The sequence below is a fragment of the Phyllostomus hastatus genome, unplaced genomic scaffold (genome assembly GCF_019186645.2).
Source record: "Phyllostomus hastatus isolate PE091 unplaced genomic scaffold, TTU_PhHast_1.1 phas_scaffold_345, whole genome shotgun sequence".
NCBI classification, from domain to species: domain Eukaryota; kingdom Metazoa; phylum Chordata; class Mammalia; order Chiroptera; family Phyllostomidae; genus Phyllostomus; species Phyllostomus hastatus.
Window position 1 is genome coordinate 4,752,343 of NW_025334024.1, and position 18,798 is coordinate 4,771,140.

An 18,798-nucleotide genomic window follows, 5' to 3' on the forward strand; every position below is an offset into this window, starting at 1 on the left:
CAAGGAGGCCGGGCCTGCCTCCCGATGAGCTTCTCAGGTGCATACACAAGTGCTTGCCTTTACCTAACTCCTGTGTCAGAGCTAAAAACCCTGGGATCTTTAGAAAGCAAGTAACCAACCCCAGGCTCACCCTGGAGACCACCAGGATAAGCCAGCAGGAAAATCCAGAGTCAGAGGAGGGTGCTAGGCATGGGGGATGCTGTGGAAAGCAACTGGGGTATCAACGATGTGGCCTACTGGGCTGCCAGGTGACAGCAGGGACAGCAGGGAATGCTGATTTTTTCCCCACACTTATTCTTCATTCATTCATCAACAAGTCTTTATTGTGCCAGGCCCCATCCCAGGCACTGGGGGCTCAGCAGGGAACAAAACAAACTAGGAATGAAGCAGGGTGTCGGGTAGGATTGCCAGAGAGGGTTGCAATTTTGTAAAGAGTGACCTGGAAGACCTTTCTAAGTCATGGCATTTGCGTTAATCCTGAAAGAGTGAAGGGAGCAAGGCATGTGGATCGCTGGGGCAAATGCTTTGGGGAAGAAGGAACAGCAAGCGCAAAGGTCCCGAGGCAGGAACGTGTTTGGTTCTTCAGAGGACGGCCTGAGGTACACTGCCTCTGGAGTAGGGGAACTAATGGAGTGGAGGTGAGGTCAGGGACCAATAGGAGACGGAGCGCAGGACTCCCTGGTGTGATGCTGGACAGGCAGACTGTGTGGGGCCTGCTTGTTGCTCCCCTTCTTGCTGTGGGATGCTCCCTGCATTGCCCGGTCCTGCCTCAAGGGGTAGAGCTGGTTGGTCCTCCCAGTTCTGTGTGGGAGAGACCATCAACCACTGCCCATATCATCCCCACCTGCATCCTTTTAGTAATAGAGCCCACCCAAATTGTAGCTGGGTACCCGGTTCTCAGCCACTGCTGCAGCTAGGCATGGGGTGTAACTAAGTTTGGACCCATGGGCGTGTGAGCACAGAGATGTGGGGAAGCTGTGGGTCGTGTCCTTCAAGAGGAGGCCACCTTCTCCTGACGTGAGGATGGTGGACAGTCATGTAAGGACTGGTCACCTCTGGACTACCATGAGGAATGAGCTCTGACAAAAGCCACAGCATGTGGCTCTGTCACAGCAGCTTAGCATGTACCCAATGTTTTTTTTGTTGTTGTTGTTGTTTTTTTTTTTTTTATTTATTCAACAGAGAGAGAGAGGGAGAGAGGGGGAGAGAGAGATTGGGAGAGAGAAACATCAATGTGCGGTTGCTGGGGGTTATGGCCTGCAACCCAAGCATTGTACCCTGGCTGGGAATCGAACCTGCGACACTTTAGTTCGCAGCCCATGCTCAATCCACTGAGCTACGCCAGCCAGGGCCATGTACCCAATGTTTTTAAAAGTGTTGTCCCACCACTGAATCATGGAGCAGAGTGACAACTGACGGAGCAGACCCTCTTTCTCTAGACTCTCACTAGGTTTCCTCCAGGTCTTACAGACTGCTCCCACAGGGCAGAGGAGAAAAGGGCCACAACAAAATGGAAATTCTCAGAATGGTCCCTAAAACCCTATTTTAGAACAGGGTCACTCCGTTCTCCCTCTAACTCCCTCCAGTAAAGAGGAGGCTGTAAATCACGAATTTCCCGTTCACTGCGTGTCTGCCGGGCATCTCCTGTGCGGCAGACCCCACAGGAGGGAAAGGAGACAGACAGACACTGGGCCTGCCTCTGGGAGCTGAGAGGGGGCGGGACTGACGGCGGTCACTGACTGAGGACTGCCAATGGCCAGGAACAGTGCTCCACCCACTGACCAGTTAGTTCATCTGTTCCCAAATCTGTGCCTCTGTGACCAACTCACATTTGCTGGATGGGAAACCTCGGCTTGGAAAGGTGAAGTGGCCCCTGGGGCAGCTAGGTCCACAGTTCTGTTCAGCAGTGAAGACCACACATGGCAGAGGGACAGCACGGTGCAGGGGGTGCCCTGGGCCCCAGAGAGATCCTCAGAGCCCAGAGCTGCAGGGAACCTAACAGCAACCGAACGGGCTTCCTGGAGGAAGCAGCATCTGAGCTGTGCCCAGCTAGACCACATCCCCTCCTGATTTAAGTGCGCCAGGGTTGGCGAAACTTCCCCCAGAGGGGATCCGGCCAAGAAGACGTCAGCGGACTCACCACTTCAAAGGTGGGGTTGTCATCACTGGGCAGTAACAAGCTGAGTCAAGGGGCCTGAGCGAGAACTGTGCGAGGAGGACTGTCGGGAGGGAAGGACTGGACGGGCAGATTTACGCGATGTGGGCACAAATACTACTTACTGGCATAACCCAGCGGAGTTTATGTCACTTTGAATAACTTGTTTACCCAGTGATTATGTGACTAATGAGCACCGAGAGGCTCGTTGCATAAAACTGCAGTTGGAGTGGCCGGTGTGTCTCTAGACTTGGTGGTTGTAGTCACCAGCGAAGCACAAAAAATAAATCAACTTAAATTATCTCCTGAGGAAAACAGTGTGTAATAAATGGGCTAACTAATAGGCTTGGGCATTTTAAGAATCCTCTCCATCCCTAAAAAATAACCACCACAAAAAACCATTTCAACATTGGCCTTAGAAGTTGTTTAAAAAGAAAATAGCAACCTAACAGTAAATAACTGTTTCTCAAACAAAGTCAGTGCTCACTGGCTTTGGAGACCCTCCCTCCTGGTTCAAACTTCCCTCCCTCTGATCCTTCCCTGGGCACATTCCTGAACACCTGTCTGGCACCTGCCCTCCCACCAGCCACTTTCTCACCCCGAGCATCTCCCACCTTCGGCGGCTGTTAGGTGAGAACATCGAAGCCAGGAGGGAGGTTAGGAACCATACCATCCAGTTCTCATTTTATGAAAGGGGTTGGGAATTTTGTCCAAGGTCACAGAAGCCAATCTGGCAGCAGCCTGGCAGTGGGTGGGGCTGAAGGGCTGGGAAGCAGAGCCCACATGGGACCTGCAGCTCCCTGGCCCCACGAGCTCTCCTGGAAGTTAGCGACTTCCCCTGTGAGGGCCCTCACCTGTGAAACCTGTCCACGCCTCCCTCCCAGCTTCTGGTGACTCCAGGCATTCCTGGGCTTTGGCAGCACTGTGTCCATCTCCGCCTCCCTCTTCACAAGTTCCTCTGCGTGTCTGTGTGTCTCCGCTTCCAAGGGCCCCAGTCACTGGATTCACGGCACACCCAAACCCAGTGTGACTTCATCTTGATTGCATCTGCAAAACCTCATTTCTAAGTAGGTCGCTTTTACAGGTTCCAGGTAAACGTGAATCGTGGGAGACACTCACCATTCACCCCAGCACAGCTGCGGGGTTCCAGGCCCTACTTGCCAAAACCCAGAGGACGTTAAGGGCAGGGACTGGGCCTGCTGTCGGCCCCGGGCCCCACCTCTCCTCCTGACGGAGGACTACAGTGCTCCCACCATGCAGGCACCCTTCCACACGGGATGCTCACCCCACGGAGCTTCCTCAACCAGAGATGGGGGGCCCAGAGTAGGCACCTGCCTTCCCTACCACCTGTCCCAGGTCGAGCCCTGGGAAAGGAAGGGAGGCTGGAGCCCCACACCCGCTGCCAACAGCCTGGACCCAACACGACACAGCCTCAGCCTCCCCTGGAACGTGCAGCACTGCAATGAGGAGGACATCCGGCCAAGAGCTGGCCATGGCTGGGCTTCTCTCTCCACCAACAAGGGGCTCCAGGCTACCCCTCCCCACAAAACAGCCAAGACCACATAGAAGGACCACAGTGTCTTTATTTGAGCCCAGATCTGCAGCAGCCCCCATCCCTCCATAATGCCAGGCAGGCCCCTCCCTCCAATTCCAACCTCACCCTGTGCACCCACCATTCTCTCCCAACCCCCTTGCCCCCCTCCCCAGAAACGGCCCTCCTCTAGTGGGGTCCAGCTCAGCTCAGGGCCGTCAGTCCTCTGGAGGTCTCTTTTAGTTTCTGAATTTGCCCACCAATGGCTTCGAGGGCCAAGCCCCCAGGCCCTGCTGTTCCAGGAGGAAAGACAGCTGCTGGCGAACCTCCTGGTAGGGACCAGCCTAGGGAAGGGGATGAGAAGGGGTGAAGAGAGGGTGTCTGCTGGGGGAGCAGGAGAAAGAGGACAGGAGGGGAGGGAAGGAGCTGACCTTGGCCTCCTCGTAGGTCTTCAAGGCCAGGAGGTGGGACTTCCCCAGAGCGTGGGTAGCCTGGCGGAAGGCCCGGAAAAAGGCCGCCTTGCAGAGGCGGGAGGGAGGCCCGAGGGCAGCACTGGAGATGGAGGGAAAGGACACGAAGATCAGAGGAGGGAGGAGGCGGCCTGAACTAACATGTCTGCACCACACCCCCCACGCAGGCCATGATGATCTCAGGGGTGTCATGGGGGGTCACGGTGTGGGTGACAGAAGCACTGGCCGTGGTCACATCGATGTAAGAGGCAGAGCTGGGATTGGAACCCAGGCTGGTGACTACACGCATGCTCTTACCCCACGGGCAGGGAGATGGGGCCCCTCACCACCAGGCCCCGCCATCGTCCTCCCACAGGCCCTTCTCACTCGGCTTTCACACGCCCGGTAGTCACATCCACAACCTCGACGTCGGCGTCCCCCAGGCTCCAGTTGAGGCTCACGTCATGGCAGCTGTTGGAGGTGGGGTCTGAAGGAGCCACAGGGGGGCCCGAAAACAGGTGTAGCATGGTACGGGCGTAGGGAGGGGGCAGGCATGACCCCAAGGCCCTGTCTAGGTTGGGCCGGGTATGGATGGCACTGCTCAGCGTGGGGGGGTCGTGGCAGGGGTCAGCTGTGGAAGGAGTAAAACAAGGTCTGAGTCACCACCCTCTCCTGCAGACCACCCAGAGCCTGCCTTCCACCCTCACGCCCCTCAGGGCCCTCACCCAGGACAAGGCTGGTGGCGTAGAGGGGAGGCAAGAAGTGAGCCAATAGGGCACCACCCAGCCCCAGCACAGTCCAGCGCGACAGCTTGTCGCTGGCTGAGAGGCAGCCCACGTGGGTGTCCCGGATTGTGGGGGACACGAAGCACACGGGCTTCAGCTCCCCCCGGATGTGGGCCTGCAGGCGGAAGGGGGCGCCGTGCAGGAGACGACCCTCTGAGGATGGTGGCGGGAGGCTGCAGAGGCAGGGGAAGAGGCAGGACCTTGGACACCGGAGCCAGGGCCGCTCTTCTGACCCCACCTGACACCGCCCTTCCCGATCCATCACACCAAGGGACCCCGCAGGGGCTCCCCGCATACTAGATATCATGAGCAGCTCCCTTGGGAGTGTTGCTGATGTAGAAATGTATGAAGATCCGGGGCTTGAGGACAAAGGGGAACCCAGGCCCAGGCTGGGGGGCCAGCACAGACTGCTCCCTGCCCTTGGGGCCACCCTGTGTTGCCAGCAAGAGCTGCCGGTACAAGAATCTGGGAGAGACAGGGAGGGAGCAACTGGGAGATGCCGCGTCCTGAGCAGGGCTGCCACAAAGCACCCACCCACCCCACCCTTCACCTCAGCAGGGCCCGGCGCGCAACCACCAGGCCATGGCAGTCATGGAGCTGCCGGCCTGAGAACTCCAGCCAGCCAGCACAGCTGCTGTTGCCTGTGCCCAGAGCTACCAGGTTGTAGATCTCCTTGGCATGGCCCCTGGCACCTGGGACCTCTGCAAGGGGAGAAAGCAGACACAGTGGCCTAAGTAAGGCATGGGACCAACAGGGGCCTCCCAAGGTGGGGGAAGGTGTTGGCACAGCAACTCCTACCTCTCTCCAGGATGACGGCAGCCACAGTCCCCTTACAGGCCCGGTACGGTGAGGTTTCACTCACCAGGCGGTCAAAGCCAGCACTGACCACAGCTGCGCAGCGCTGCTCGTGGGTCAGGATGTTCTCTGCATATGAGGAGAGGGCAGAGGTGGGGGCCCCACAGGCCATGCCCCTCCTCTCGCCACAGGTGTCAGGTCCACAGGGGCCCACCTACCTACATTCAGATCGCCGAGTGGAGGTCTACTGGGCGTCTTTGGGGGCTCTGGAAGAGAGTTAAGGGTGAGGGTCGCCATGGATGCTAGGGTCTGCCCTCCTGTCTTTTGTCCTTCAGGAAACCAAGAGGTTCCATGGTTAAGTGGGGTCATCTTCCAGAAACCAGTTCCTGGCTGCCCCTCTAGCAGTCCCTGCCCCAAAGACGGGCAGGCTTCAAAGGACATTAGTGCAAGGGTCAGCCCACACCCCCCTCCCTAGCTCCCCGCAGGCCCGATCCTGATGCCCAGACAGTCTCTGCAGCAACCCACCCTGCCCACATATAGGCACACAGGGCTTCGGCCCCAGCTCGGGCTTAGTCACCTGGGTTACCTGGTCCTTTACCTGGGCTCTCCATCTGACTCTGGATGTACTTGAGGGCAAAGAGAGCTGCTTGCTGTTTGGCCTCCTTCTTGCTGTTGGCAGTGCCCGCAGGGCAGGCTACCCCATCCAGTTCTGCCCACACAGAGAAGGGGCAGCAGGGGTCTAGGGAAGGAGGGGGAGCGAAGTGGTGCCCTGCACTTCATGTCCGTCATGGCCCGCCCTCTCTGGGAGGGCCACGGCGGCTGTCCCACCTGAGCCACGGCAGCTCAGCTGCGTTTCCTCCCGCCCTCTGACGCCCGGGGAGGCCAGAATGATGGGCACAGGGACTGCTGACTCCTGCCCCAGGCCCAGCACGGGCCTTGCTGTACTGGGCCATCACCACCCGGAGAATCCTCACAAACCCCTCTGAAACAGGACGGTAAGACCCCCTTTTACCAGAGGCTACACAAAGGGCAAGCAGTGTGCCCCGGTGGTGCCAGGACCCAAATCCCGGGCTGTGCTGTTCTCAGGATCATGGCCCTGAGCACACGGCACCCGCTGCCTTTCCACAGGCACTCCACGCCTCTGTTTCTCTTCTGCGTCTGAAAGTTTCGAATACCACGCATTATCTTTTCAGGTGTTACTTATGACACGAAACACGAAGATCCTGGAATGGGAATCACGTGGTCAAAGGGCATAAACTTGGTTCAGTTCATGGTAATTGCTGGTACTTGCTGCTAAACTGTTTCCCAAAAGGACTGCCCTTTTAGAAGAGAACCCCCATCTCAGCACTGCTCACTAGCACCCAGATTCACGCACTCTAAAAGGGCATCAAGAACGCAGCTGGTGGATACAGAAGGAAAACTGCTATCAAAAAACCAACATGCGGCAGCCAGTGCAGTAGTAACAGAATCTGGCAACAACCATCAAAACAAACCACCAAACCAACAAAACCAGCTGATGGCGTTAGGGGTAACATGATGCTCACACCACCTCCAGATGCCACCTCCCCCCATGATGGACTAAGCACAAAGGGGAAGTACAGACACCTGTTGCAGCTACTCCAGTCAGGCCCCCCCAGCGGATACTGCCAGTGGTAGGACAGGAGGATCACAGGCGTCCTGGGGATTTACGGCCCACATGCGCCTGCCGACAATGCGCATCTTGAACCCAAGTCTGAGGAAAGAGACCAACCCCAGTGCAAGGACATCCTACAAAATGACCAGTTGCAACTCCTCAAAAACACCAATGTCCTGAAGACAAAGACAGACTGAGGAACTATTTCAGATAAACAAGGAGTAAAGAGGCATGACAGCTAAATATGACAGTTTGTGCTGGTTTGGAAAAAAAAGTGGCCATTGTTGGGACAACTGGCAAAATCTGAATGTGAATGGTAATTGGGTAATGATATTATGTCGATGTAAAATTTTCAGATTGTTCAAAAAATCAACGTAGATATTCATATATAAATAAATACATAGAATGGGCAGAGAGACATACACAAAGCAAAGGTGGCAAATGTTAAATGAAGAGTTTGGGTGAAGAGTTTATGGGAGTTCTTTCATACTATTTAATTATGTCAAAATTTTTTTAAAAAATGAATACAAACCATACCTACCCATGTAAACAGTGGACGGGGTACCTTAAGCAGAAGAGGGGGTCTGCCTCAGATCCCAGGCTCAGGCCCAGCTCATGGATCCCCCTCTGGATCTGGGGTTAGCCTGGGACGCGCTGCCGCCCCGGGCCACTAGACCTCACCTGCCATCTGGTCCTCTCGGAAGATCAGGGAGACTCCTAGACTGGCGGTGTACTGTGCGAGCGAGGCCACAGCCCGGTCAGGCGGCAGATCTTTGAGTTGCAGGCCCAGCTGTCTGGCCGCCTTTGGGAAGTCCCCAGCGGGCCCTGTAGGTGGGACAGAGACCCTCGGGGACCTTCCCATCTGTCCCTCTAAGTCTTCCGATGCCTGAGCTGTCCCCAGTACTCCAACTACGGCCCTCACCAAGGACCCACCGTCCCCCACAGCTGAGGCCAGGGCCTGCCCACCCCCCTCACTGTCCACGCTGGGGACAGGCCGAGGCTGCCTGGGATCTTGGCCAGGGTTGGCAGAAGGACGCCTTGGACTAATCTGCAATGAAGCCGCCAGGCGGGGCTTCCTGCGGCCACCGTCGTCGGCTCCTGGGCCGGTGCTGGCAGACGAAGCCATGGCCGCACGCAAAGGCCAGATAGAACAGCGGCTGATTTCACGGCGCGGCGCGTGCCGTTTTACACCAGCCACCCAGCACCCACGTGGAGAGCACGTGGTGCAGCGTAGAGTGCGTAGTGAACTCAGCCCGCCCCCTCCCCCCACATGCCATTGGCCAATGAGAGCCCGTAGAGCTGTGGCAGACAGTGCTTTCGACCAACGGGATGGCCAGTCTTCTGGACAGCCACCGCCTAGCTGTGGACAGAGTGGTCACCTGGCCCATATCCTGCTTTCCCGACAGAGGTTGGGGGTGGGGATCGTATGAGGGAACTCCGCCCTGTGGTGGTCCCGGGGAAGCAAAGACTAGGGAAGAAGTCTGGGGACTCCAAATCCAACATCGTACCTTCCTGCTGCTCAAAAATTCCCTGAAACCACAGCCATCCCAGCAGCCTACCCGAGTTACTTAGCTGTGTCTGGAGATCTCATCAGGTAAGTGAAGGTGTTCTAAATGGAAGCAGCCCCACAGCATCTTTAGGATCTACATTTTAAAACCATAAACTGGGCCCTGGCTGGCTAGCTCAGTTGCTTAGAGCATCACTCTGATACACCATGGTTGTGGGTTCAACCCCCAGTCAGGGCACATGTGAACAAATAAGTGGAACAATAAGTTTCTCTCTCTCTCTCTCAAAGATACCGTGGAGAAAAACCTGTAAACTCTATGCCTTCCTGAAGCCAACCAGAAGTGCTGTCTAGTCAAAACTAAACACTTGGTACCCTGCTCTTTTCCTCCTCAAAAAGGATTTTGACTTGGCTCATAAAAATACTACAACACAAATCCTTTAAGATGAGAGACGAAGGATGAAGGAGAAATAACAAAAATAAGGTGAAACTAGGGATGAAGACAATCTACATGTGGCCTGCTATGCTGCAATACATAAGTGCTTGAAGGGGGCCGAAAGTTGGAGTCGTATAGCGGCCTATTTCTGGCCCCTGGGAACCGCCTCCACTCCCATTCCCCCTCCACCCGGGAGGTGGCGCTGTAGGGCGCCCGTGAGGTCGGCCTGGGAGGCGGGACCTTTTGCCTTCCCGGGAGCTCTTCCGTCCCAGCCCGGAAGTCTGTTAACTGCTATTGTGGGTGTGATCCACGAGGGTTGGCGCAGCTAGGGTGCTGCTTTGGGGCTCCTGTCACGAGGGTCGGACAAGCGTCCTGCGGAGGTACATGTTCTAGACGGGCACGGCGAGGCCTGGGCCACGTAAGTGCTTGTGCCGCCTGGAGGGCAGGCGGAAGGATGCAGGGGGAGAGCTCGGTTCTGCTCTCCGCGTGGGTCCTGCGGTCCCAAGCTGTATGGCTTTGGGACAAGTCACCCGACACCTGCAAAGTGAGTTATAAGCCTCTAGCTCGTGGAGTGGTGAGCGTCCTACAAATAAGAAGTGTGGCAGCAGGTGTCTGGTATGCAGCGCTTGATGAGAGTCCTCTGCTGCTAAAATTCTGGGACCTGGAGGTGGAGTAGGAAGAGGAGCGTAGGGGGGACTTCGCCGAGTAGGTGTATGAGGGGAGGGACCGTCCAGATCCCCTGGCCCATCCGCTGCGACAAGTTCACTTTTTGCCGTGTTCCTCATGGCAGTAGTGTACCCTTGGAGGTCTGAAGAGATCTGAGGAGCCACAGGTGAGGTTGGGAAGTTGAGGCTGCCTTGTCTTGGGGCTTTATCTGAGGTTGTAGGCTCCGCCAGTACTCTCAAACTGTCTGGGTTTGTTTGAGTCCGTTAGGTTCCTGTGTCTTCATTTTGTCCTGGATTTGTTCCTTCAGCTTACTTGTACTGACTGTTATGATGTAGCAAATACCAAGGCACTAGGGATAAATCAGGTACTTTTCCCACGGGGACTATTGCAGCAGCTTTTAATCAAATAGCTTCATCTTTAACTATGCAGTTACACATTGCCTGCGTGTTTTGGAGGAAGCATGCAAGGTGTGGTGGGAGGATAGGGTTGGGGAACTGAGAGAGGCTTCCTGATTGAAAGCTGGAGGAGGAGGAGGAGGATTTTGTAGGTGGATAGGAAGAAGGGCCTTGGCACTCATTCGAAGAAGAGAGAGTGTGCACCGACCCTGTGGTGAAAAGCATGGTGAGGAAGAATTTAGAGGAGGTCAGTGTGATTGGAGCCCAGGAACAAGAGACAAACTGGAAACTTTTGTGTGTGCATGCTGGTTTATCAGGGATGCAACCCACTCCAGGAGGCTTGGTTGCTCCTAAACTTGCACTCGGTACAGTCAGTCCTATGCAAGCTGGCATTTTTTCACAGGGACTCACTGAGCACCCCCGGATTCTTGCCACTGCCCTCCCTGGCTGTGGAAAAAATGACAGCAGCAGCCGGACACCCGTAGCTCAGGAATGAATCAGATACAGTCCTGGCCCTCAGAGAGCTTGCACCTGGTGGGAGAGATAAGTCTGTGCACATAAGCCACAGATAGAATGAGGCTGACGTGCTGGAGAAATATACTGATTCATTTGACATGCATTCACTGTGTGATGGGTATTATGCACAGCCATGAGGGTACATGGATGTACGGAGCTTACAGAATAAACTGATAAAATGCAGTGGCCGTGCCAAGGGGAAAGACTTGTGCTTGCTAAGACCCTACTGCGAGTGTTTCCTTTTGGATGCACCTGAGAGTAGTGGTGCAGGATGTGGACTTTGAATCAGACAGGGGATCAAGCTGTTGGCCTCGGGCAAGTGGCTCTTTCCTGAGCTTCAGTTTCCTGAACCCAAATTCGGAGAACAGGAGAACAGAACATGCAGTACCGTGCCTGGCAGGTGTGTGTTTGCACTCAGTGAGTGAGCACTGCTATTATTTTTGCTGTTAATAAAATAAAAAAGGATAATGTGGCTACTTATACTTCTAGAGCACTTTGTAGTAGGCAAAACCCTTTCACTAAATTTATTTTTATTCAACACAGTGCATTTTCTGGAAGATGCTATACTCAACAGACAAGACTCAGTCCTGGCTTTGGGGAACTTGAGTTTGTATTGAGCATGTAGGCTGGAGTGTAGGGCCTGTGCAGTCTATAAAATATGTAATCATAATATCTGAGAGTAATGATAGAGGCCGGCCCCTCGCCACCTGTCTGAGTTCATTCGCCATCACTCTCCTCCTTGCTCGTTCTATGGCCTAGTTGTTTCTTAAACACTTCCTGCCCCAGGACTTTTGCATTTGCTATTCATTCTGCCAGGAACCCTCTTCCTAGTTGTCTCTGGTTCTCTGCCTCATTAGGTTCAGGCTGTGCCCAATGTCACCTTCTCAACGAGGCTTTCCCTAGCTATTCGGGAAACCACACCCTTGGTCCACTGCCATCCCCTCCCTCATGGATGGTTAGTTGGTTTTAACATGGCAGGAGGCTGTGTATTCATCTGTTCTTTATTAATTCCTTTCTCAAAGAAAGTGTACTGCTCTGAGGGCACATCTTTCCCAGGAGCTCTGGGGGCCATTGGTCAGGTTCAGGCCTTTGGAAGGCCAGTGTAATGCGCCGGTCTTGTTTTCTAGGATGGACTTCCCCAGCTCCCTCCGTCCCACGCTGTTTATGACAGGCCCCCTTGGACTGAGTGATGTCCCTGACATGTCCTTCATGTGCAGCTGGAGAGATGCACTGACCCTTCCAGAGTCCCTGCCCCAGACCTCCAAGGTGAGTATGGTGGGGAGAACCCTGGAGGTTCTGGGGTGGGCACCTTCACTGTTTTCTAGCATTGACACCAGCTGGCAGGAGTACAGAGTGGTATATCTGCTAAGACATGGGGTGAGCCAGAATCCCCTCCTTTGGGGTCCATGGGATGACCTACCACCCACAGAGGGTCCACTGAGTGGGAACAGGCTGGCTCGCTCTTCCTGCCTCTCTCCCCTCTGTTTGTTCAAAAGATACTCACTGAACAGCCCCTACAGTGCACCAGATACCTCATTAGGCCCTGGGAATCCAACGTAAACAAGTCGGATACCATCCCTGCCCTTGCGGAACTTAGATTGAGTAGGAATAGACAAGTGAGCAGCCCCAGAGACAAAATCATTACAAAGTGGGATAATAGCTTCGAGCAAAACCAGAAGTATGCTGTAAGACACGGTGGGGATGAGGTGGGGAGGGGCGGGAGACCTCCTGGGGTGGGAAGGACATCAGCTCTTTCCCTAGAAGCCTAAGCCATCGGGCTGCTCCTCGGAGACAGACTGGCTAAGGGCTCCTGCAGGCAGAGACAAATGGGTGAGAGCATTAAAAGAGACGGTGGGGTGAGGGAGGGGAGCCGTGGGCTTCCTTGATGAGGAAGGGCTGAAGTCAGATTAGCCCTTCAGGGAGCATGGCTTGCCAGCCCTTCCATCCCCTGCGGGTGTGAGCTGCGCCATCTCCGGCCCTGTGGTGGGAAGTGGGGTGGCCTGTGGCTGCCCTGAGTAAGTGATCACGGGGTCTTGAGTAGAAGTGAGAGTCAGGTAGGATTTGGGGTGGCTGATCATGGTGCAGGGGCTCCTTTGAGAGCCAGTGCAGCCTGGAGGTAAAAAATGTGGACCAGCTGTCACCTGGGACAAGTGACAGCCTCCCTGTGCCCCCATCTTTTCATTAGTAAAGTGACGATGATCATCAGACCGACTCGGCGGGTTCCTTGTGAGGATCGAACGCATCAATAAAAGACAAGTGCTGGTGACAGCGCCTGTCCCGGGAGTATGCTCACTGTGACATTGTGTCCATGGTTGTGTTTCTGCAGAATGGGACACCACATTTGGCCAAGGGCCTGCTCTGGGAGCCGGACACTCCTGGGCCCCTTCCCTTGCTGCCTCCTGGTCCCGGTAAGGGTTTTGGTCCTGGGGGGACCCCTTCCAAGCTGCTCCCCCATTGCTTCTCTCCTCCACCCTTCCCTGAGACCTTCCCTCTCCCTGCTAATGTCCTCCATCCCCAGGGTCCTTGGGTCCCTCCAGTCACCTGGGATACATGACCCCACTTCTGGGCTCTTCCTGGTCCCTGGGACAGACTCCTTCCCCAACTGCACTCGTCCTTCAGATCCCTGGGACCCTGGCCTGACTGCCCAGGACCTGCTTTGCCGGGGAGGTCCCAAGTTCCGGAGACAGCCCAAAGCTGTGCTGGATGTTACTGAGCAGGTGAGTGGCCCCACAATGGACAGTGCCGTGTGGCGGGGGCTGTGCTTAGTGAGCTGGTGTCCTCTCCTCCCACAGTTCAGCCGGTTCCTGTGGGACCATGGGGACATAGCCTTTGCACCCCTGGGGAAACTGATGCTGGAGAATTTCAAGCTGGAGGGAGCACGGGTGAGTGACCCTGGTCAGCCAGGAGAGGGGCTCCCAGTTCACATCCGGGTGAGCTTGAGGGTGTGCGTGCTTGACAAGGCCTTTCCATGCAGAGCTACTCTAAGAAGAAGACAGTGGTCAGTGTGCAGAGGATACTCCAGGACCTCGGTGGACACCAGCCCTGGGGGCAAGTGGCTAATGAGAAAGGATGGGGTGGGAGCCCTAGCTGGCAGTGGAGACGTGGAAGGAACTGGGCATGGGTGGGTCCAGGTTTCCCTCACAGTTGCTCCCCATGCCATGTGGTCGTGAGCCAGGTTCCTCACACCGACCTCCTAGCTCCACCAGTCTGCGGGGGAGAGGGAATTTCAGTTCATGGGCTGCAGGCATGGCTGCGTCCAAGTTTTTAAGTGATGTTTGAAACAGGGCTGTGTCTCTTTATTTTCTCATCCGCTTGCCTCTGCCTGGCTTAATTCCTACACAGTTTCCGAGTGCAGCAAGATGGCTTATGAGTCCAAGGAAAGAGCCAGTGACTTTTCCTGAGGCACCATCAGAAGTCCCAGGAAGGGTGTTGCTGGCTTGGCTTGGGTGTCCTGCCCACCTGTGAGCCGGTCACTATGGCCAGGGTGATGGAGTACTCCAGTGGCCGGGTCTGGGTCATGTGACTGCCCCTGGTGGGGTGGTTCCTGCAGGAAGAATTCTAGGTAGATTAACAATGTGTCCACTGCACCTACCCAGTCCTCCTCCTCATCAGTGCTACAGCCTGACCCTTCTGCCATCCTCTTGTCCCCAGGTGTCCCTGGGCTTGCTTCAGCCACCGACAGCGCCGGTTCTCCATCCTCGGGGACCCGATCCTGGGCAAGTCAGTGTCGAACCTCCTGGGAGAGCTGCTGCACGAGGAACTGGTGATGCGGTGGGAGCAGCTGCTCCTAGATGATGCCTTCACCGGAGGCGCACTGGCCTGGCTGCCCGGAAGGACGCCCCGGGTCAGGCAGCTGGTCTACCCTGCAGGAGGTGCCTTGGACAGGCTGCGTATCCTTTCTCGCTGGGCAGGACCCCAGCAGCTCCCTCTGGTGGAGGACAGGCTCTTGGCATGGTCCAGGGGAAAGACAGGAAGTTTGGGGGGCCTTGCAGTGATCAGAGGTTTTGTGTGTATCCTTAGCAAAAGGCCCAGATTTCCAAGAGGTTCGCCTGACCCCAGGCGGTGACCCTCGGATCCTTGGGAAACCTGGCCACATCCAGCTCCGGGGACCTGTCCGGCAGGTGGTGACCTGCACCGTGCAGGGAGAATGTAAGGCCCTTGGGTACCTCCTTTGCCTGCTGCTGACCTGCTGCCTGACCCTCACCCTCACCCTCACCCTCACCCTCAGCTCTGCTGGCTGTCCGCTCTGACTACTACTGTGCCCTATGGAACGTCAGTAAGCAGGGGCAGCCCTCCCCTCTCCAGGTGCTGCAGGTCGAGAAGGGGGCCACAGGGGTCAACCTCAGGTAAGGGGGCCGAGTCGGGCTGGTTGGCAAGGAGACAGGCATGGGAGGAGGGGGTGGCCCAATTAATCACACCTATGCCCTGTAGCCCTCACCTGCCTGGGGAGCTGGTTGTCTGCAGCCGTTCGGGAGTCGTCTGCCTGTGGACACCCCAAGATGGGTAATGCCCCTTTCCCGAACAACCCTTTACCTCCACAAACGGCCCCCCCTGGACTGCGGCCCGCACTCCCCACATAGCTTGTCCTGGACCCAGGGCCTGGTTGCCCCGCCTCTCCCCCAACCCCCTCAGCTCATCTCCCCACCCATGGCTGCCCTGTCTCCCCAAGGCTTCAGCAGATCTATAAGGATCCTGAGACCCTTGTGTTTCGAGACCCCTCTCCCTGGCGTTGGGCCGACTTCACCGCCCACCCTCGGGTGCTGACTGTGGGCGACCGCACTGGAGTGAAAATTATCGACACCCAGGTGAGGGGTGGGGGTTTGTCACAGGCTCAGCAGTGGGACAGAGCAGATAACACGGAGTGGGGGCTGGCATGAGGGACATCCCCCAGGGCATGAAAAGCAACAGGTCAGGGACTCCCACGGCTCGTGGTGCTCCAGACCTCGGACTGTGGGAGGGCTGACCTGGCTTTCTCCCCCAGGGCCCACCAGGTTGCGGTTTGCTGCTTTTCCGTGCGGGTGCAGAAGCATCATGCCAGAAGGGGGAACGTGTCCTGCTAACCCAGTACCTGGGGGAATGTGGCCCTGATTCTCTGCAGCCCACACTCCATCTCATCTGTACCCAGGTAAGTGACACCTTCCTCCTGCTGTTCCTTGGCACTGTCTCAGCCAGTTACTAGAGAGGGTCCTGGGACAACTAACTGCAGGTGAAATAAGAATCAAAAACCCTGAAGAGTCTGTGGCCAAAGCATGCTGACGGGCAGGTAGGAATGGCCTCGTGGATTAGCCATCCAAGCGGGGCTGTAATCCGCCAGTGGGGATGCACCAGGTGAGGAGGAAAGGCATGGGGTAGGGGAGCAGGGTGGTCTCTGCACAGCCAGCCGTTCCTTGTGTGCTCAGGGAAGGGTGGGAGGTCTGAGGGTTCCCAGGGTGTTAGTGTGTCTCAAGCATGGGTCCCAGGGTCTGGTGAGTCGGGAGAAGGCTGGGGGAAAGCCAGGTGGGTTTCTATGTGACGGGACTTCTCCGCACCTCCCCTGAGATCCCTTCTCCCAGTTGTGGCCATCAGGATGAGAGAGATAGATGGTCCTGCCCACTCAGGAAGCACCTCTTGGGCGGGGCGGGGCACTTGAAGGTGGAGAGGTGGTCAGGGCCGGTCATGGAGTGCATGCGTGACCACTCGGGTTTGGACTCATCCTGAGAGCCATGTGGGGCCACTGGATGTCAGCAGACCATTATTCCCTGTCTCGGTCACATCCCCTCTCTCTCGTTTCTTCTGGGCTCCTAGTTCTCACTCTACCTGGTGGATGAACGCCTCCCCTTGGTGCCCATGCTGAAGTGGGACCACGGCCTCCCCTCTGCTCCCCTCCTGGCCCAGCTGCTGCCTCCACCCCGCCCTGGCTGCCCGAGGCCACTGCTTCTCGGAGGCCACGGCGGCCAGCTGCAGCTGCTGCACATCACAGGTGAGGGTCCAGTGAGGGCAGGGAGCGTGAGGGAGGTGGGCAGGGCTGGAGCCTGGATGGGACCTCAGCTGTCTGTCCTCCCTCCAGGGGAGGGGGCCTCCATGCCCCGGCTGGCAGGGCCGCCCCAGTCTCTCCCTTCCCGGAGCGACTCCCTCTCCGCATTCCCCCTGCTGGAGCCCAAGAGTCAGCAACAGCTGCAGGAACGTCTACAAGCACCAACTATAGGTACGCTGGGGTAGGGAGGGAGTTTGGGGGACTGCACCCCAACAGGCCTTGGGATCACTGTCACTCTTGTCTGCAGGTCTGGTTGCCACCCTTCCACCCTCTGCCTCCACACCAGTCTTGTCGCTGTTCCAACTCTCAGCAGCTGGGGATGTCTTCCACCAGCGCCTCCATCTTCGGGAGGACTCCCGGTCCCCTGGAGACCCCAGGCCCAACTTCCACGCCCCCACAGCTTCCTGGAGCCCCCGTGCCACTACTTGTTGCCGCAGGTGGCTGAAGGCCCTCCTGGAGGTGCCTCCGGCTCCCCCTGTGTGGGCCGCACCCACCTTTTCCCACCGCCATCTGCTGGGCCTCAAGGAGCAGCGGAAGGTTGAGGGGAAAGTGCCAGAGGGTCTTCGGGCAGCCATGGCCGAAGGGCGGCTGCTGCAGCAGAGGGACCTGGGCTCGCTCCCCACGGCAGAGCCACCCCCGGCCCCTGAGCCAGGCCCCAAGGATGAGCTCAGTGAGCGGTTGGAGGAAGCCTGGGAAGGCCCGGCGGCTGCCTGGTGGGAGCGGCAGCAGGGCAAGGGCTCCGGGCCCAGGAAACAGCCCAAGCGACACAAGCGTCGGATGCAGCTGTCCAGTACCTTCTCCTCGCTCAGCGGCCGCCTGGACCTCTCAGATGCCACCAGTCCCCCTCACAGCCCTGACCGGACATCCCCTGTGTCCAGGCCTCAGCTCCCAGAGACCTTGCCCTCCCAGGAGTTGACTCAGGATCTGTGGGCCCGAGGCATCCCCTCAGAACGGCAGCAGACTCTCCGGGACTATATGGCCAAGCTACCCCTTCAAGGGGACACCCCAGAAGGTGTCTCCATACCGCCCTCCCAGACCTCCAGCATCCAGGCTACCCCCTCCAGGCAGCAGACTCTCCAGGACTGCACAGCTGAGCTGCCACACCAAAGGGACACCCTGAGAGGTGCCACTGTGCCCCCTTCCCAGACCTCCAGCATCCAGACCACCCCTTGCAGACAACAGGCCCCTCGAGACTGTGCAGCCAAACTGTCACTCCAGAGAGACACACTAGGGGGTGCCGCCATGCTCTCTTCCCAGACCTCCAGCCTCCGTACCACCCGCTCCAGGCGGCAGACTCCTGTCCTCTCCGGCTCTCAGCCACGCCGGAAGAAGCCCCGCATGGGCTTCTGAGGGCCTGAGAAAGCTGCTCCCCCACCTCCGCGGAGCCTCGGTCCTGGACCGGCTGTGCCTTCTCTGACTGAAACTTTGGGAACGTCTCAGGGTGCAGGCTTCTCTGCTTCCTGAAGGCCACTGTGGCTGGAGACACGCACAGATGATGTGGAGCCCAGTCGGAGGGACAGGAACTTCCTGTAGTTTGTTTTGCCTGAAGATGCTAACAAAGGCAGGTTCCCTCCAGGAGCAGCGCTGTGCTTGAAGCAGGGCCTCCAGTCAGGCCGTGGGCTCCAGCTCATGCAGGCTGTGTCCCCAGTGTCCCCAGTGACAGGGTGAGACAGTGAAAGGGGACACGGAGCAGCTGCTGGTGCTGTGGGTGTCAGCAGCTGCCGTGGGCTAGTTGGTGTGTGTGAAGCAATTTCTACCATGAGGGAGATGCTTTGGGCCTGCTTTTAGGGACTGAATAAACTCATCACTTGAACATGGTTTTGAGTGATGCAGTTTATAGGACTGGGAGGTGTCCACTTGGGTAGTTTTTGGTGTCTGATACATAAAGTTCATTTGCTCAAAGCTCTGTGGCTCTGGTGG

At 57.0% G+C, this 18,798-nt stretch overlaps 2 protein-coding genes across 4 annotated transcripts; one reads left to right on the top strand and one right to left on the bottom strand.

Moving 5' to 3' along the window:
• Positions 1-3,925: 3,925 nt before the first annotated feature.
• On the bottom strand, positions 3,926-8,474 carry ADAD2 (adenosine deaminase domain containing 2). The gene is made up of 10 exons (XM_045819128.1): positions 8,030-8,474; positions 6,314-6,454; positions 5,934-5,981; positions 5,719-5,844; positions 5,471-5,621; positions 5,218-5,385; positions 4,861-5,093; positions 4,523-4,766; positions 4,118-4,238; positions 3,926-4,030 (listed from the first exon to the last, which is right to left on the bottom strand). Exons 1-10 carry the CDS (start codon positions 8,472-8,474, stop codon positions 3,926-3,928), a joined length of 1,782 nt encoding a protein of 593 aa, XP_045675084.1.
• Positions 8,475-9,561: 1,087 nt separating this feature from the next.
• TAF1C (TATA-box binding protein associated factor, RNA polymerase I subunit C) lies at positions 9,562-18,718 on the top strand. 3 transcript variants are annotated; one of them, XM_045819221.1, is made up of 15 exons: positions 9,562-9,668; positions 11,993-12,131; positions 13,192-13,273; positions 13,485-13,582; positions 13,658-13,747; positions 13,840-13,913; positions 14,517-14,755; positions 14,898-15,014; positions 15,094-15,211; positions 15,297-15,368; positions 15,535-15,670; positions 15,847-15,990; positions 16,650-16,824; positions 16,912-17,049; positions 17,126-18,718. In XM_045819221.1, exons 2-15 carry the CDS (start codon positions 11,994-11,996, stop codon positions 18,226-18,228), a joined length of 2,724 nt encoding a protein of 907 aa, XP_045675177.1. In that variant the 5' UTR covers positions 9,562-9,668; position 11,993; the 3' UTR covers positions 18,229-18,718. The 3 variants fall into 3 exon arrangements, with proteins under 3 accessions (XP_045675177.1, XP_045675178.1, XP_045675179.1); XM_045819222.1 differs by having other exon boundaries at positions 9,572-9,706; positions 12,037-12,131; XM_045819223.1 differs by lacking the exons at positions 9,562-9,668; positions 11,993-12,131; positions 13,192-13,273; ... (1 more) ...; positions 13,658-13,747; positions 13,840-13,913 and adding an exon at positions 14,231-14,427.
• The last annotated feature ends 80 nt before the right edge of the window (positions 18,719-18,798 follow it).

Bases quoted from the DNA above. Each gene is read 5' to 3' on its own strand.
- ADAD2 (XM_045819128.1), bottom strand. From the start codon at position 8,474: ATGGCTTCGTCTGCCAGCACCGGCCCAGGAGCCGACGACGGTGGCCGC. The intron at 5,094-5,217 runs GTATGCGGGGAG...CTGCCTCTGCAG, and splicing joins GGAGCTGCTCATGATATCTA to CCTCCCGCCACCATCCTCAG. The intron at 4,767-4,860 runs GTGAGGGCCCTG...CTCCTTCCACAG, and splicing joins CGCCACCAGCCTTGTCCTGG to CTGACCCCTGCCACGACCCC.
- TAF1C (XM_045819221.1), top strand. From the start codon at position 11,994: ATGGACTTCCCCAGCTCCCTCCGTCCCACGCTGTTTATGACAGGCCCC. The intron at 13,914-14,516 runs GCAAGTGGCTAA...TCTTGTCCCCAG, and splicing joins GGTGGACACCAGCCCTGGGG to GTGTCCCTGGGCTTGCTTCA. The intron at 17,050-17,125 runs GTACGCTGGGGT...TCTTGTCTGCAG, and splicing joins TCTACAAGCACCAACTATAG to GTCTGGTTGCCACCCTTCCA.